Genomic DNA, 19,143 nt, shown 5'->3' with positions numbered 1-19,143 from the left:
TCTTTGTTTACTGGAGGCATGAGAGAAAAGTTTTCTTTGAATTCAATGTAACACGGGCTGAATAATTCAAATCTAAATGGTCATTTGGGATTGAGGTATTCTTTTAGCAAGCTCAATAAACATGTTCTAGAATTCTCTAAGAATTAAGTAATTTCCTTAATCATATGCTATGACTGTGCATCCATCTATACTGTGCTTATTTTGACAGCTATGGTCACATCAGTATGCTCCACTATAATGTTGTGAAGTAGTAAATCTGTAATATTATAATTGTAAACTGCATGTGCTGTGTGAGATTGGGAAGCCTAACAGCAAAGGAACAGTAACTGCAGGGGGCGGAGCTTATTAGAGGATGTTATGACAGAAAAACTTTATGCTAACAGACTAACAGAGAAACTGATGAAAATATTAGCTTCTCTCATTTTGCAAGTTGCAGTTGCCTCACTCTGCCCGTACTGTACTCTCTGAATATGTGCATGTGTTTCATGAGCCCAGTGTGCACAAAGACTTACAGTTCTGCCTGGTGCATATAAAAAACAGTGTTTATGTACTGTTAGAGTTGAATCTTCATCCAAAACAGCAACAGTTTGCTATAAATCAGTGTTACATTTTAACTCTAGCATATTGCAAACCAGTTTAGAGACTGGATGGATGATGAAGAACAAGGTTTCCTGTTTATTCATATTAGACTGTTTTCTAAAGTCAGTCCCGACACCCAAGGGAGTAATAAAAGGTAATTGTACCAATGCAAGACAGTCTCAGGATAAATACACGAATGTGGACGTCCGCTGTTTGTGAGCTTCAGCTACAGGAATGCTCCCCTGCACAGAGAAGAGTTTATTTACCGAATCAATGACTCCCCGGAGGGCGTGGAAGCCGCCCAACACAGGAAACACGTGCTCGATGGTGTCTGCAATGGTGGCCAGCTATAGAGAGAGAGAGGGAGGTAGAGACGGAGATGTGGATGGAGGAAAAAGGGGAAAAGATTTAAGCAACTACATTAAATAACTCACAAAAAAGATTAATGAACAATTGACTGGATAAGTACATTGTGGAAAATTGTGTTCTCTGTAACTGTGGTTATGGTTAGACATGACATTGAGTGGCTGATGTTTCATAGCAGGCTGAAATCGACCTCAAATGCACTGGTGACATAATTTTAGACGTTCCAGGATAGGAAGATCCTAACAATGAGTCTCCATGAAGAACTGCTTACACACGCTGTAAAACCAGGAAATCCTATTCACAGTAATGATCACATTTAATCCACAGTCAGGTAATAGACCCATTTACAACCAATCAAATGGAGCTCATATTAAACATGAGGGAGACCACGTCTGGTTACTGACGTGAGACTAGCCCTCAAAGTGGCCTCATATATCTTTCACATTAAATACAGGAACCTGAATCATCCTCCCATCATCATGTTGAAGCTAGCTGTTGAGTATTATTGAAGTTACAGACGTTTCTCCAGTCCAGCTTTGTGTGTTGGCATCCTCAAGAGGCAGCTCGGGGTTAAAATTTACTTGGACTGGTTTTCAGGAAATTTTAAATTATGGGTTAGCCAAATTGCACAGGGGCCACTGAATACGCACTATGCAACATGAAAGTAACAGCTTTTCCACAAGTCTGGATTCCTGAGCACATGTGGTACAGTACATGTATGGTGCTGTCTTTATTGCAAACCAGATATATAACTCTTAGGGGATATAAGTGCAAAGCTACCATATGCAGCACAGCAGATTTATTACACTGGCGTTACCTGAGTCTCATTGAAGTCTTTGACACCAACGCAGTAAACAATAGCTCCAAGAGACCTGGCTCTCTCTGCCTGTGGGGTGACACAAGCAATACAGCCAATAAGTTCCAGAAAACTGGGATTCAAGCAATGAAAGTATGATCTGTCTCCAGAGATAGAACTGCAGCAGGTTTGGGCTGAGTCCGAAATTCCATACTGGCATGCTATTTAGTAGGCTGAAACAGTATGTGAGATCTTCAGCATGTCAAAAACCTTAGTATGATACCACCAGTATGTGAATTGCATATTATTTGTGGTGAAATATTACAGTATGCAAACACTGGACACTACGCCAGCATAAATACCCAACAATGCAATGCAGCAGTGAGAACAATGTTCAAAACAGGGTACAGCGACCAGGGCAACTCTGCAACATCAATAAGTCATTATTACTTAAAGAGATGAATAACTTTTGCTGGTATCGCGTTTAGTTGTCTGGCAAATGAAAATATCGGCAGCCAAAATGTTTGGTGGGAAATCTACCAAATACATAAATAAATTCATTCATAGTATATTAAATAGCCTAATAGTGTATGTTCTATAAGTTATGTTACCAAGTCACCCTTAATATAAACTTTAATTATGCAGACCAGGTTTTAGGATTTTAATTATTGATCTATTTTTCCACCAAAGCCATACAGAGTGTAGAGTGTGCCTCTTCAGAGCATACGCCACATCCATAGGTCTTCCTCTTAATGTTCTTGGTAAAGTTAGGTGACGGCATCACGGAACACGGAGCTAACTTTATAAGTTATTTAATTTGAATTGTTTTATTGCTGTTTAAATGTAGGCTATTATATGGCTATATAAATTATATGTCCTGTAGTTTATCTATATGGCCGGAATTCTGGAATATTAACGGCCATATTGGCCACCAAAATAAAAAGTCTAGCATAAACCCTGGTCACAAGTCTGCTGACTGATGTGCAATTTGAGGAACACAATATGAAGCATTGTGCTTGGGGTATCATTACAGACAGATGACACAGTACATGATTATTGAGCTTTGTTTTGGGTATAACGTGGTTTGGGCTTTTTGTTAGCCATGCTGGCTCCAGGGATGTCAGTCGGTCACTCCACCACTTTGACCCAGATTAAAATATCTCAGCTGATGTTAGCATTTAGCTGACATATCATTATCTGTGCCTGTGAAATGATGTTAAATGACAGCCAAAATAAAGTTACTCCTACAGATGTGATAAAAAACGGAAACTACAAAGATTCATCATGCATGCAGACGCCAGTTGAGCTGATGAGTTACCATGGTTTCATGTCTCCAATTGGTACGAGGCTCTCAGGAAGTGGCAGGTGATTACAACTCAAGTATGAACAATAGTTCACATATTGGGTATGTAGTGCACAGTTTGTGATTTTAGGTGCAACATTTTTGTTGGTACCTCTTGTTGCGCAGTGATGAGCTGATGTTCCTGCAGCTCTCCGTCTGTCAGCGCAATAATAACACTGGCTGTGCCTGGAAGAAACATACAGTAATGCTATAACTTCAACATAATTCATTACTTAGCCTGAAGTAAGTTGTCATACAAATGAGTTATATGATGCTTACCAAAGTTCTCCCTGTAAATCTGCTCATTTGCCTTTAAATAAGGAGACATCATGGACAAAAAGTCAGGAAATACTGAGGTTTGACATTTAAATTTGCAGTTCAATGCACTTTGAGTTGCTCTTTGTTTGACTCTCAGTGTAAAATAACACAAAAAGGAGGCATCACAACAAAGGCTTACCCTCTGCAACCCAAGGTGCATGAATGTGTCTCCACCAGGAATCTCTCTCTTCAGAGCGTTCAGCCCCTTTCTGATGTCCACTCTGCAGAGAAGGAGGAGAAGACGAGAGTTGGTTTAGATGGGGGAACATGTAAACTGCTGTTTTGTCTTGTGTGTCATCTCTTATAATTAGAAGAGTGCATGTTACATTACCTGTGCCTGTGTACCACAAGCTACACCCATGGGATGTAGACCGCCTCTTTTTTATTCTAACTAATCCATTTCCCTGCAGTTCTTGTGTTTTTCCCCGTTTTCCCATCAATTAGCACTATAGTTGCTCTCAACTGTGTAAATTTTTATGTCTCTGTCCTTCACAAATGTTTTTCACCCGATTCTGTTTCATTGTTTTCACTGGAGCACTTATGCAGACTTCTGTTGGAAGTGGAGACACAGTTTTCCGTGATACTTTCTCACACAAAAATAACACTGAGTTTTTTGCAGCAACAGTCACACGGTGACACGGGCCAATTTTCAGCTTCATGTCAGTTCAGAGAGCATCTGCTTTCACTCTAGTGCAACAGTTTGAGTTTATTTTACGGCTGATTGTTCATCTTGTGTAACAGCATTCCATGCTAGAATAACATTTATCCACAACAGATATGCAGCTTGGGTTAGTCAGTTGCAGTTAAGTAATTATGTTGAAAATTTATGTTGATGTAACTTCATTTACCTGTTTTCCGTCAGTTTCATGATGGTGGATGCTCTGGAGGAGAATGTAATGAAGGACATCCTCAGCATAGGACTGCAATAGAAAAAAAAGAATGTCACTTGTCATTCAGCAGCCCAGACTGTTGGCACTGCAGTAGAAAAATCCCCATGGATAAACCAATTACTGATGATTTATGCCAAGGACAAAATTCAACAGAATCTGGCCGGTGATTTCCCACCTTGCACAACATGTGAGTAACACAAACACTTCTACGACATCTGAAATTAATAAGAAACATTGTGTTACACTATTTCTGCGAAAGCAAAATATTGTTTTCCTCAGACACAGAAAATAACTGGCAGCAACCCATCTTGTGCTGTCCTTTCATGCCAGACAAACAATGTAGGAGTCCTTTCATTTAAACAATAAATATCTCATCGTGGACAAACGACTGTGCTCCCTTTGAGGTCGCTCCAACAGGCTGTGTATGAAATGCTTCTTGCAGCTCAACACGCTAAGACACAAAGTGACACCATGCACAGATTGGTGCCAGTGTGCAGGATTTGAACCCTCTGTGCGTGACAATGACTCAAATGTTGGTGCTCAAACAACGTCACTGGACCCTCAGATGTGGGGAAAAGTTTTTATTTTTGTTTACTGGTGAAATTTTATATTTAGAAAGGAATTACATGCATGTAAACATACACACATGCACAGCTATCTGAAGGAAAAAAAAATGTGAGAGAAAGTAAGTGAAGGCAGATTTGGACTGTTTGAAACGTCCTCATGTTTGTTTAAAACAGGAACTTAAAGGAAGGTTGGTTCTTTGCTATGGCTGAACCACAAAGCTCCAGGTGTTGTTGTGGCTTTCGAGTGGTACGGACAAAACAAAACCACCCACGAGCTGAAAGCCATCTGTTGAAATTTAGCATGTTAGTCTGTATTGTATTAAAATATAGTTCATATTATAGCCATGAGAGGATGCAAATATTTAAGTCATATTTACAGTCCCTTCATTTGCTTAAATAGTTACAAAATACAGGATGGCGCTCTAAAGGAGTAAGACTAATCTGACATCATATAAAAGTGACCATGTACACAATGGATCATGATATTGAGTGTTTTGTCCATTAGCTTACAGTGAAATCTACCAGCAGTCTCTGTCACAGTCCAAACGGACACTGATTCAGTAACATACTGACAGCCTACAGTCCACAACAGCTTGGGTATACTCACAGATGTTTCGTTAAAAGGTGCAGTTTGAGTTTAATGTTGATGTTCACTGCAAAACATGCACTGGTTTGCATGTCTGACAAGTGTAATCAGTGTAGCTGGTGCTACAAAAACAAAAAAGGATGCAGATTATAGATAATTACATGAACCTTGATGACAAGTAACCTTAACAGCCAATTTTCTCTGGGTTGCCTGGATTTAAAGATGTGTTTTCTGTCACTTGGATAAACTTTAAAGTCTGTTTGTTTAGTGTTGTCAGTTAGAGATAATCATGCTGTGGTTTTTGTCAGCTTTGTCCTTTGGAAGCATCTATTCCTCTCTGCCCTCTCTATAAGCAGAAACGTGGTCCACATCGGTACGCCTGTGTAGACGCTTTGTGCCTTGTTGCGTTCGGTAGTGTGTCATCTAAAAATCACAATGCAACGACAGAGCAAGCTCCAGTCTAAGTGTTGCCGCTAGATGCGCTTTAACATGAAACACAACTGACCCCTTCTGTTTGGGTTCACTTCTGCTCTGGACAAACACAGCTTATCAGTTTGATGAAGCTCTAGCTAAACATGTCCATGTGTGAAGGCATATTCAAGACACTTCATCACCTCCTCATTCAGACACACATACCATTGTTTATGTTTTTTAATCCTTCTGTGCAGAGTTCTGCCATGTTTGTTTACTAGTGTGATCATGGAAACGCTCTGATTATGTCTTTATCGCACTCTTGAGGACTGATGTAATGCATAAGAGCACATGTTGAGTATACCCACCAGGGTTGCACATCAGTGCCTGCTGGGCCAGGCATTGTCATTTGCGTACTTGTGTGGACCATGTTCCTGCCCCAAGTCTGAAGAGACTGTAAAACCCGAGCTGACATCAGCTCAGCTACTGCAGAGACAGAGTGAAACATCAGCCTGAATGCTGAGTGACTTAGCATATGGCGAGCTGTCGCTGTAGGGACAGATTTTATTTTACTTTACCGGGGTGACTGTTGCGTAACGTGTGTGTTTCTCTTCAGTGATCTACATCTCAGAGCTACAGGAAGTGGAGTACAAAGGCAACAAGGCTGTTAAGTGTCTGGAGACCTACATTCCGGGAGTGAAACCTTTCAAATGTTATAGTATACAGTTCACCTATGTAATTCAAGTTTTTCCTGCATATTTGATGGGTTTATTGTGTGTTAGCATGTATGTTTACATACCTGATTATGAAGTGCTTCTTACCTTTTGAATTTCTCAGCTAAATTCTCCACAAAGTAGTAGATTTCCTCCCAGTGATTCTTCACACTGCCAGACCTAGGACAAAAAATAATAATAGTCAGGTGTGTTCAACTGTCATGAATAATCATACAGGATTGAAAACATAATCGTAACAAGAGTAAGCAAAAGTAGTTCAATGCTAATCAAAATACAGCTAGCATAAAAACTGTGAAGCACAGTTACCCTTAATCCGAGACTGTAGATATATTAAATGACTGTAGCAGTTGGAAAATATAATTTTTTACATAGATATGTGATTAAAACATTAGTTGTTCAGCCAGAACTCAATCAGAACATCAAGATTTGTGCCATCTATCAGACACACGCTACCTCCATATGGTAGAGCAGTTAAACAAGAAAAAAACTGCTTTGTTAGCCAAAAACGACAAGGGGTAAAATCATTAGCGCCACAACACGAACAAGCTGTAATGTATTCTGGCCAAAAAACAACTTGTTACAGTAACTTAACAATCTGTTGCAAATAATAACAGGAAGTATTGTTTTTTGTTAATTTAACAAAAAGAAAATTACTTTTATTCCATAGTTGCCAATACCAGCTAGAATGCTATTTAGCTGTCTAGCTAGGAACAGAAAGCAAATTCATCCTTTATCTGATACTAAACAATAGAGGGAAGGAAATTAAACCTAAATTTCATAAAGAACATGGACCATCCTGTTAAAACAATTAGCCCGCACTATACGTCAGGGGCCTGTTGAGATAAAAGAGTCTGTAGCGTGGTCTGGCGTGTAATTTAGCACCCTCTTATATTCTGACTGAGGCCCTGAAGGCTGAGGAAATAGGTCCAGGTCTCCCCAGGGGAACCGCTATAAAACTGGACAAAAATAAAAACTCCTTATGGAGCTACCTTCATTTCCTCTGGGCAGACTGTGTGTATGTGTGTGTGTTTGTGGCAATTTTATTAAGTGGGAGCATTAAGGAAGGCTTCCGGCATGATGTGACCAGTCAGCAGGTCATCCGTTAGCTAACAAGGGAGCCAGAGAGATGACACATGGGAAATGAGCTAATTGACTGTGGTCAAACTAGAGGCCTGTTTAGAGGATGAGGCTTAACTTAGCATACAGTGCAAGGCTGACTGAATGTTATTCTAGGTGCCGACTAACTGATGTAACGGCATTAGACACACTGGGACTGGCCAGCATTGATGTGTTGCTATTTCCCTGTGTGGGACAGGAGATCAACACCATTTTTATCCACAGGGATTAGCTGGATTTCAATTTATTAGAGAGATTCCATTTACACAGAGTCCACTGAGGAGTCTTTACTCCTGTGAAAGCAAAACATATTAATCTGTTTTTTTGTACTTTGATAGTTGACTGCAAGAAATTGTCAGTTTGAAACAGTGTGTAAGGGAGTTAATGGGAAACAGACTAAACAGTGACTGTTATCCTCGCTTACCTTGTAGTTGTATCAGTTCCCAGCACACTAGGCATAATAAACATAATGAAGTGTTTCTGGCTTATGGGCTTTTCATGCCTTGGGCTAATGAGATAACATTTGTTCAGTACATGAGATTACTACCAACAACGTTTATTTTCTGTTCAATGTATTTTGATTATTTGGATATCTGAAGAGACGGGAACCGACAGATCCTTAGTCTTGTGGGTTGCTTTGGAAAGGAGCACCTGCTACGCGGCCAAAACTTGAGATGGAAATGAATTGTGACTAATGTTATTTGCCTTGCAATTGAGTGTCTCAGAGGTTATACCCTATGGTGTTTTTGTGTTATTGCTTGGCAGCAGAGGGGTAATTATTTGGCCAGGCTTGGGGAGGTAGATACAGCCAGGGAGCACCAGGGACTTTCCCATCATGCCTCAGTTATTCAGGGCTTTTTATCCTGCCAAAGTGGGCTCTAAATGCTCTATTTGGTAGTCTGGACGATGTAAGATGAATACTGTATGTTCTTATTCTACTTATCCCCAATTTTCCGCTTTAAAGGGACAGTTCACCTCACTATCAAAAATATATATTCTTCCTCTTACTTGTAGTGCTGTTTATCAACCTAGATTGTTTCGGTGTGAGTTGCCGAATGTCTGCCTTCTCTAAAATATAATAGAACTAGATGGCACTCAGCTTGTGGTGCTCAAGGCACCAAAAAATACATTTGAAAAGCTCAACAGCAATGTCTCTTTCCAGAAATCATGACTTGGTTACTCAAAATAATCTACAAACCTTGTTGTGAGCAGTTTCATGTGGGAACTATTTTCTTTCCACCGAAATACACCTGCCAACCGCATCATGAATGGCATCCTGCTCAGCTGAGCTCTAACTTTAGCTAGCACTTCCTTCTGTGTGGTGATACAGTTGACTGGTGCAGAGAGAAAATAGTTCCAACATGAAACTGCTCACAACGAGGTCTATGGATTATTTTAAGTAACTGGCTTATGATTTCTGCAAAGACACATTGCTATTGAGTTTTTCAAAAGTTAACTTTTTGGCACACTGAGCACCATTCCATTTTATTTCAAGAGAAGGCAGACATCTCTACGGCCCATATCTCCAACACTCTGCAACTCACTCCAACACAATCTTTATGTAATTCTGATTTTGGGGAGAACTGTCCCTTTACATAAGCAACAAAACAGCTTTTCACTTTCACATATAATACCTACAAGTTGTTGACAGAGCTATTAATCAGCCATTATTTTTGCAGATATTGAACTTTCTGGCATCTAAAACCCAGAACAAACACTCTGCAGCTAGAAGCATTTCAAGGAGAATCAACACCAGCAACGGTAGCTGAGACAAGAGCCAGCTCACACTCAAACTTCGTCAACTTAAAATCCAAGAAAAGCAAGCACATTGATTGCTCAAAAGGCAGCAAGCTGCTGAAAAGAAAAGCAACTTTCTGAGTAAAAACAGTAGAGCACTGCAACTCAGCCAAAGCTAGAGGTTCGGGTTTGGGTTCCCTTGGGCCACCCGTGCTGGTATTATCTGGACCCTGACTCCAAACACAATAAAAGCATCCCCAGTAACATGTACTTATTATGTAAGTCTCAGTGTTTTTACTTGTCTAGTCAGAAACAAATGCTATGGCAACTAATCATCTTAGCTAAGCATTTTCTCAGTGTTATTGTTGATCTAATGACATGACTCGTCCCCCCACATCAAGGCTGACGGAGCAAAGAAAGAGGACAAGACCTTACAAACTCAACAAAATCCGCCCAAAATATAAAAAGCTTGAGGTGGAGGAAGAGAGATGTTTAGCTTGGATGTACAACAAAATGTGCAACGCAAACAGAAATAGTCACACACACACACACACACACACACACACACACACACACACACACACACACACACACACACACACACACACACACACAGCCTCTGACCTGAAGGAATGGCAGGCGCCAATTTCTGTTGCAAATTGTTCCATTACAGCAACAGAGGAGGGGAAAAGAATAAGAGAGTCTGGTAAAACTCTCTGCAGCTAACAGTCATGTAGAGGTGTGGGGATCATTTTTGAGTATTTACTTAACATAAGGGTGAATGTGAGGACTCCCACATTTGGTTTTCAGATGCTTATCTTTATTTCTGAACCACAATGGCTCTTGTTTGCCTTGGAAGGATTCGATTGTCTGAGGTGGCTGCAGTCGTGGGATCGAGGCCTAGCTTGCAGTTTCACTCACCTGTCCAAACAGCGTTGGGAAAGGAAGTGGGCCATTTTGTTCTATGATTCTTGAAGAAACTATTTTATGCGGTGTCTTTTTCCCCACTAAATCCTTTGATCTAATTTTAATGGTCTGAGTTGAGCCCTCGAGTTCAGTGGTTTGGGGTTTGGACGCAGAAATTAAAGGTTTTTGAGAGGTGAGGGGCGTTATGATTTGCCGACAAAGTGATCAAGCCCCAACAGCAGTTTGAAGTTATGTCACAGCAAATCGTCAAAGCCGAGCAACAGTATTTTCTTGATTGGACAGATCCACTGAGCAAGATGTGGAGCATGTGTATGGCCGTAAGCCATCTGAGGACTGAGAGAAAAAGAAACAAAAGAGAAGATAAGGAAGAAAGGAGCAAGGGAAAGATAAAAAGCCTTATCAGTGAGATTACAGTGCATTCAGATGACTGGGAATAAGATAATGTGAAAAATCTGTTGGCTCTGTGGCAAACTTTGTCTGCCAGAGGAAACATGCCGATGATTCGATGAAAACTTCAACTTAATAGCTAAGTTTCTCTCCAAGCTGCTTCAGTGCGCTTCAGCCAACACAGCTGGCACACAAAACAGCCCGAAGCTCCAACAGCACCAAACACCAAAGCAAGGTGACAACAATTGATTAAATGTGCTTTCACACCTAATCTGTTTGGTTCAGTTAAAACAAACTCAGGTCCATTAACAAGATTAATACTGGTCATTCATACCAGTGTGAAAGCTGTCAGTTAAACCCAGGTGTGGTTCAAACAACTGAAACTAAACTGTTTGAAAAGGTGGGTCTCGGTCCACTTCCAAACTGGCTCTGGTGCGGTTCATTTGTGGTGTGAAAGCAAAAACAAACCAACCACTGGATTTCACCATAGCAGATGTAATTTTTCAATAGCTGAACCACCAATAAATCCATCTGCTGATCGTGAAATCTATTCAGGAAGCGATCTTAAAATGTATCTGTATAAGGCCATTTATGCAAGTCATTTGGTAACCAGGGTAACAAGTATGCACATCAGCGCGGGTATTTTCCCTGATTAAAAAGCTGCTGTGATTGTATCTGACTTTGTGTACTTTGTCAGTTCATTAAGTCCATTTAAAAGTGTGTGACAGTGATCCTACAGTAATACGGCCCAAAATTATCACACACCACAAGCATTAAAGTACTGCTTACACTTCTGTCAGTCAGAATTTGATTTCCCCATGTGGGTCCTGATGATGCAGGATGACAATCGCCCTAACTGTCCAATCAATGAATTATGTGTTAGTCGATATGACTACATGTTTACTCCTCTGGGTGTATTTGTAAAAAGTCAGTGTGAACAGGAACAGAACCAGAACTAAATGCAAAAATTGTAGCATTTGGTTTTCCTTGCATCCTCATACAATGGCATATATTATTTCTTATATATTAGTGCCCCATGAATGGCCTTGTGATGTTACATGCATAATGTAGAGTTACATACTTAAAATAAAGGTCCGAAGGTTAGGTTTAGGAAAAGAAACATGGTTGTGTGTAGTCATATTACATACTTGACAAAAATTTACACATTAAATGTTATGTTACATAAGTTAAGTTTGGGAAAAGAAATATAATGATGGCATAGCTTGAAATAATCATAGTTCACTTGGTTTCACATGGTGCCAAAGTCCAGTTTCCTGGTGGAAAGTCCTATATTTGGTTGACCCATCCACCACCACAACCTGCCTCCTTACACAGTCTCTCCCTCTTTACTTTGTCTGCACGTTTAATCTTCAACGTAATCGGGAAGACCGTGATTACATGGGTTTTACAAAAAATTGTGGTGCATTACTTATGCACGAACAGTGCCTAAGAATAGCCTGAATATTTTCATTTTACCTCATTTTTACAGGGGACCACTGATCAGCATTACCACATCTAAAAAGCTGGGGTGCCCATGTGGCCTTGGGGTTTTAAGGAATGGATCATGAGCCACAGTGTTCCTGGTTCAGGTCTAGCTGAGGACCATTGTTGCATCTCTCTCCATCTTATCCCCTGTTATCTCTCTACTGTCAACTCTCCAACAAGGGCACAACATGTCCTAAAAATACTGTACAGAATACCAAAAAGCTTACCAGTGACTAACAGTTGTGTTTTTGTGTTGATTTTACTTCTATGGAACCACTGACCAGTGTTGGTCTTGTCTGTTTGCATTTATCTTAGTCCAGATGCTGAACAAAATTTAAAACTATCCACGCTCTGTGGTAAAAATTGCCTCATTAATATGACATTAAGGAGTGTTTATGAGGTTTGGTTTGCTTAATCGACAGCCATTCAGCTATGATGTTGCAGCTGGCTCAATCAACTTCAACTCCACCCAGGCACCACTCGCCTGTTTTACCATCCTCATGGCTCTTGTCACTGACAAAGATGATGCTAGACGTTTTCTGCAGTTTGAGGTTATAATCACCTCTAAGTCATGTTGTCCTAAGTTAGTTTGAATACTAATTCCCTCTGCTGCTAGATCTGTATATCTACATGTAACATTCAGGGCAGTGATCTACTGTTTCCAAATCGCTCTGGGCACAAGGGGAGGTAATACGCATCATTACTGTTCAGCGGTGCTAAACAGACCATGTCAAGAGGAGACAGGAATTCTGCTAGATGTCTCCCAGGGGACTGAGAAGACCTGAAGGATACAAACATCTTCAGTCATTTTTAATAATGTCTTTTTCTGCTGACTGGATGATTTTGCAAGGCTGGCTCTGCAGAAAATGAATCAGACAGTGTGTGTGTGTGTGTGTGTGTGTGTGTGTGTGTGTCTGTGTCTGTGTCTGTGTGTGCGTGCGTGCGTGTGTGTGTTTTGAGGGGAGCATAAAGTTCAGATATATGAGGGTAAGGAGTTAGACAGTCAGACAGAAACAGAACAAGAAAAGTAAAGGACAACAAAATAGCAAAACGAGTAGGCTAATGCTTACTCTACATTTATGGTGATATTTTTAAAATACAGCTGGCGATGCCATGAAATACAACAGATGCAGAGCTGTGGATGTAATTTTTCTAACATTCCAGTCCTCCACTGGTTTCTATTAATTTCCATACAGTATGTAAATCAATTAGCTGACGCATTCTTGAGCTGTGCATCACATCTGTTGTGATGTTTCATTACATCGAATGCCAAGTCTGAATTAATGTTTGCCAGTGTTATATTAGTATTGCATAATACAGTTAAGTGAAGATTTATTTAAAAGGTACATTGCATTACCGCATAATAGAGCTGTACTTGACCAAAAATGATTTGTCCGACAGCCTGTTAGCCTTAAAACAAATGTGTATTCTCCAAAAACACACCACAGGTTCTCCCAACCGAAGCACATGGCTAATTATTATGCACAATGACATCATTGGACCTTCCTAATATGGTGAAGGCATGACCCGCCTTGATCTTCCTCTCACTGGCCTACCCTGATATTCTTACCCAAACCCTCACCAATCCCACTCCTCATGGCTAAATCTAACCCACCCAACCAATCAAGGCAACATGTATAATTCCATGCAACAAATACATGATTGATTGATTGATTGATTGATTGATTGACTGATTGATTGATTGATTGAGTACTAGCCAATCAGAGGGAGACTAGGGCGAACCAGGCCTTGGCCATACTAATGCTGCATTCCAGGCAAGTTTCTGAGCCCGTAAGTCACCACTTCAAGTCACGACTCACGACTTCATTGCGTTCCAGGCAAGTCACACCAAACTGTCAAACCAACATGGCGGACTATGCCGGGTTTATGTTTGTTTACGATCACTTCTATCACCAAAGGTGTCGGTTCCTTGCTCATTTGAGCGAAACAGAGGAGAAACGGCGCATAAGGTCACAGATGCTATTATACTTTTTATTTTACATTATCTGTGTGTTTGGAAACATATTTCGTATTGCTGCCATTGTTGTTTAGAAGACTGTGTGACGTCAGAGAGCGTAACTGGGAGTGCATCAATCTGGTATGAGTTTAGGGTGGTAAGTTACAGCTTTGACTACTGTTAAAGTGCACTTTCACGGGTAGAAGGTTGTAAAAACACAGGTTACGGGTTGCCTGGAACGCGCCATGAGGTCCGGTTATGTCGTTCTGCATACAGTAACAATTAGCCATGTGCTTCTATTTGGTAGAGTGCCACTCGAGAAAGGCCCTTTGGAGCAATGGCCATTTGATTTTGGGATACAGATCTGTTGTACAAATGAGCTTTCAGTCCAGTGGGACATTTTTGGACCACTGGGGCTTTGGAATTACACGCCTTTGCAACAAATGACCGTCCCCATCAGTTTAGCATTTTAGACTGCTAATATTTGTTTATTTGTACCCACGTGGCAAAGCATATGAATTAATACTGCTTCAAGGTGCCTTAAAAATAAAAACATACAGACATGTTGTGCTAAGGGCCCTAAAGTGGCCATTTTGAAAAGTCTGAGAATTGTTTGCTCTGCCTGCAAACCTGTAACTCCAGCAAAGGATATTACAACTGAAGCAAGTCTTCTTTAATTTCTCAACCAAGTCCCCTTTTAACTACCCAGCAAGCACTTCTCTCCCAGAGGGCAGCAGGATGACGGCATGTGGGAAAAAGCTCCATCGGTCAGAAATCTCAGAAGTGGCTCTCAGCTTCGTTTCTCACGGTTCAAAGTGTCGGAGAAGAAAAAATTGGAAAAAAAAAATCCCAACTCCACTAAAGAGGCTGTCTGCCATTCCAGCTGGGCCTACCCACACCACCCCAGCCTGCAACCAATGATGGTGCTCCAATTTAACTGACTGGGCACAAGGATTTGTTTGTTTAAAACCACTAACCTACTTTTACAGCCATTGCAGAAGTCAAAGTCTTTACTGCGTGATTGCTGAGCTAATGCTGCATGTCTATTCCAAAACCGAGAGGAATTGTGTGGAAAAAAACAGTTGGATAACTAGCTGGTGGAGAGGCATGTGAGATGTGTGTCAAAAGATTCAGATTTTTCTTTTTCTGACTTTGTAATGAACTTTTTTTTGTCGATTAAGTCAGATTTTACCAGGTGTTCTGGATAAGCTTTAGAGTGGCATTCATTCCCTTTAAAACCTATTGTTTTGTTTTTGTTCCTGGGGCACTTCACACAGCACGATCCCATTTAACAAGACATGTCTTCCTGCTGAAAACACTGAGGCTGCACGCTGAAAATGACAAAACACAGAGCGGGTGTCATTCCACAGCTAGAACGTATTCCACTGCGAGACATATCCAAAATATTTATGGACTGCAGCTGCAGTTTGGGCGTTGGGTCATGTTGCCTGAATCCTGGCAAGTCAGCGGAAAAACCAACCACTGCGCCAACTTATGACAACATCAATAATAATAACAACAACGCTTTGCAGCCATTATTAGTGTTCTGAAAAACAAAGACAAGACAGAAATGACTGTGATTTGGCCCAGGGCTACCAGAGATAGATTATTATTAATGGAAGCACTAAAGTCTTGAGAAAATACTGTATCACTATATATTTAAACAATAATACTGCAGTAACATCAAGTAGGGCAATGAGGAGTGTGGACTGAAGCGGTAATGGGAGTCTGGTGGAAACAAGATAAATGGAAAGAGCCTGTGGAAAAGTGTCAGAAACCAGACAGAGACTGACACAAAAGGAAAGAGGGAAAGATCACTTGTAAGAATACATGTATCTGTTTGCATGCCTGTTGATCTCATTATCTGTGAATTAATGAAACACTACTACGGGGCTAATTCTAGTATTGTTAAACCATCCATAAATTCAACAGTGATAGCAATACTGTACAATATATGCTTCTAATTTGTGCCCAGTCAACATAAACAACATGGTTAAATGCAGTCTTCATTAAGAGGTGAGCATTTGACCCAAAGGTGAATTCCTTTATCTCCCATATGAACACACCCAAAACCGTTCGTCTGGCTCTGTGTTCCATATAAAACAGCAAGCTGCGGCCCGCCTGCTCTGAATCAGCAGATATACATCCTCATTGAAACATATACGGCAGTAGGGCTTAAAGAAATCCAAATGACCACAGTGACTATTTTAAGGCCTATAGTTTCAGAATTTGATAGCTAAACTGACTGACAAGCAAATCTCCTCAAAACTTAGATTCCTAAAAATCCCTTCACTATGTAGGCTTCATGTCTCTGGAGTTCTGGGTGCGAAACTACCATTAGCCATTGACTGTTTTTGGTTGTATGCACACTTTTAGCAGAGTTAGGCTAGTGTTGCTTGAGGGACTGCAATGTTGATCTCTTGGTTGGTTGGTCCATCACCATGGGCCAGAACTAATGTCTGGAAAACTATTAGTTGAATTGCCATTACATTTTGTACAAACATTCATGGTTTCCAGTCGATGAGTCCTGATAACTTCGGTGATCCTTTGATTTTTTTTCTAGCGCCATCATCAGGTCGAATTTTACTTGATGCTATCCATTGCTTTGTGATCATATATCAGTAAAACTTTCCCATCAGCCTCAGTTGTACTTTGTTTTAGTGCTGTTAGCAAGTGTTAGCATGCTAACACACTAACTGAAGATGGCTGAAATGGTAAACATTATACATGTTAAACATCAGCATATTAGCATGTCAATGTGAGCATGTTAGCATGCTGCGGTTAGCTTTTACAGGGTGTCTAAAGATATCAGACGCTAAAATTTAATGGTTTTTAAGATCTATTCAGACATTTTTAACCAAATTTAAGACAGATTTTTGGACAAATCATCTTTGTTTTTATTCAAGGTAGGTATAAAAGTTCAAATATATGTGAATTTTGCCAACGGGTAAATGCAAGTATAAAGTAAAACAACAGCACAGGCTTGAGAAATGTGGACTTTCATGCAGAACAGCTTAACTGATTCTAACAAAACAAAATTAAAAGATGGATAAATGGATTTGGATCAAATGTTTGTGGCAGCTAAGGCCTCACAACTTCAAATTTAAGACCATTTAATGACTTTTAATGCCCATGCACCATAGTGGACTGAGTGCAGCCTCACAGAGCCAGTAGCATGGCTGCAGAGTTTTTAGTCTAGTTCCTCTGTGCCTTTATTTAGGTTAGAGGAGAAATCAGTTAATTGGTGTTGTATGTCTCTTCCACCACAACACAGGGACATATTTGACATCGTAAACTGCAGATGACAGGGTGCGCCTATAGCAGGGTCATCCCTTTGTTCCCAGGGTCCTATATTTCCCATGGGCCTTTTCTAGCCTTGTGTTGATTTGACAATGTGTCTCATGAGTAAAAAAAGACTGTTAAGGGCTGGTTCTGCAGTTTAAACTGCAAAAAAACAAAGGGATATGGACATTTCAAATGCAGTGTGAATGCTAAAAATCCATTCATTCACTGTGGAGATATTAATCTCTAAATTCAAGAAATCTTGCCCACAAATAGGAAGACATAGGCTTAAAAGAGTAAATCATCAGTAGGCTGTCAGTTGAAGGCAGGTGATTTCAACATACTGACCCAGGGAAACATACACCGAACATTTGACCAAGGGAAAAACCATTAATGAGAACATAAAACCCTTTGAAAGGTCTCCCTGTGTGTCCTATTAAGGAGGATTCTAGGACCATATATAGTTTTTTTTTTAATGTAACACCCTTGATTTATAATTTTTTTAGGCTGTAATTTGGTGGCTCTTGGTTTGGTTCAATGTGTCAGACTGTTTTTCCTCCTACTCAACCATCATATGTGTTGGCAGTCTCCCATTGACTCCACCAGCTGTGTCCTATTAGTTATTACTGTCTGTGTGCTAAAGTCACAGTTCAACACCTATGTGCTGCTGGGACTTGAGGGAACAACCAACCTGTACATTTATTTGGTTGCAAGCTTTTCATCCTGTCAGTGGTTGTTGTGTTGCTGTCTGTGACACCTAATGGGTATTGTAACACCTCTACTTTCCTTTAGGATGTCATACATACCTCCGCAGATCATTTAGCAATGAAGGATAGAGTGTCTCATTCAAGCCTAAATTTTCCAAACCCAGTCCCAGATGTCCCAGATTCAAACTGGCAACCAACCATACAGGCATTAGCCACTTCCTCTACCCTTCAGACTGCAGCCACCCATCTCAGACAGCACTGTCCTACATGTTTGAGCTGTGCAGTGACATCATCTGCCCGAGTCTGCAATAAATGCCTTTGGAGTCAACTTTATGAGCCAACGCAGCAGTTATCTTTCCTCATTACTGTGAAGCTCACGATGCTACAACACAGTGCCCAAAGCGTGTTTCTCATTTTCAATCAAACAAACCAACTGCATCACCTTTACAGTTTGTCTATACATTTTCTTTCTACTTTAACACTACCTACCCCATCTGCAGACATGGTGTTAATGTTGGACAAATCTGCTACACCTCTAATCATGTCTATTGATGATGAATGTTCAGTGCTAATGTTCTCTCTGTTGGGATGGCAATGTCAGTTGGTTGGTGCACCACTTTGATCCTGACTGAAATATCTCAATAAGACAACTGACAATCCCTTTAGCCTCAGTTGTACTTTGTGTAAGGTGTTAAAATGTTAACACACGATGAACTTGGTAAACAATAAAGCTGCTAAACATCAGCATGTTAGCACTGTTACCTACATTAGCATTTAGCTCAAAGCACCACTGTGCCTAAGTCCAGTCCCACAGAGCTGCTAGTCTTGTCAATTATTCCTACATTATCAACAAACAGCTGGTTAAAGCTTTACTTTTCACCTTGCTACATGAAAGGAGCTGCCAGCACAGGCGATTAACGATGATTTAAATTGTGTGCTACACAACTAACCAGTAAG

General features: G+C 40.4%; 1 protein-coding gene across 1 annotated transcript in view; it reads right to left on the bottom strand.

Moving 5' to 3' along the window:
* antxr1c (ANTXR cell adhesion molecule 1c) overlaps window positions 1-19,143 on the bottom strand; it is a 52,250-nt gene that overhangs the window by 29,644 nt on the left and 3,463 nt on the right. Inside the window, exons 2-8 of the mRNA XM_050060760.1 lie at window positions 6,676-6,747; window positions 4,250-4,321; window positions 3,541-3,622; window positions 3,363-3,393; window positions 3,196-3,269; window positions 1,763-1,831; window positions 846-926 (exon numbers count right to left, since the gene is read on the bottom strand). Of these exons, the coding sequence (XP_049916717.1) occupies window positions 846-926; window positions 1,763-1,831; window positions 3,196-3,269; window positions 3,363-3,393; window positions 3,541-3,622; window positions 4,250-4,321; window positions 6,676-6,747 (481 nt within the window). The remainder of the gene's footprint in view (window positions 1-845; window positions 927-1,762; window positions 1,832-3,195; window positions 3,270-3,362; window positions 3,394-3,540; window positions 3,623-4,249; window positions 4,322-6,675; window positions 6,748-19,143) is intronic.

This window comes from Epinephelus moara, chromosome 13 (assembly GCF_006386435.1).
Source record: "Epinephelus moara isolate mb chromosome 13, YSFRI_EMoa_1.0, whole genome shotgun sequence".
Lineage (NCBI taxonomy): Eukaryota > Metazoa > Chordata > Actinopteri > Perciformes > Serranidae > Epinephelus > Epinephelus moara.
Note: the sequence above shows the minus strand (reverse complement) of the source record. Positions and strands in the feature narration are given on the sequence as shown.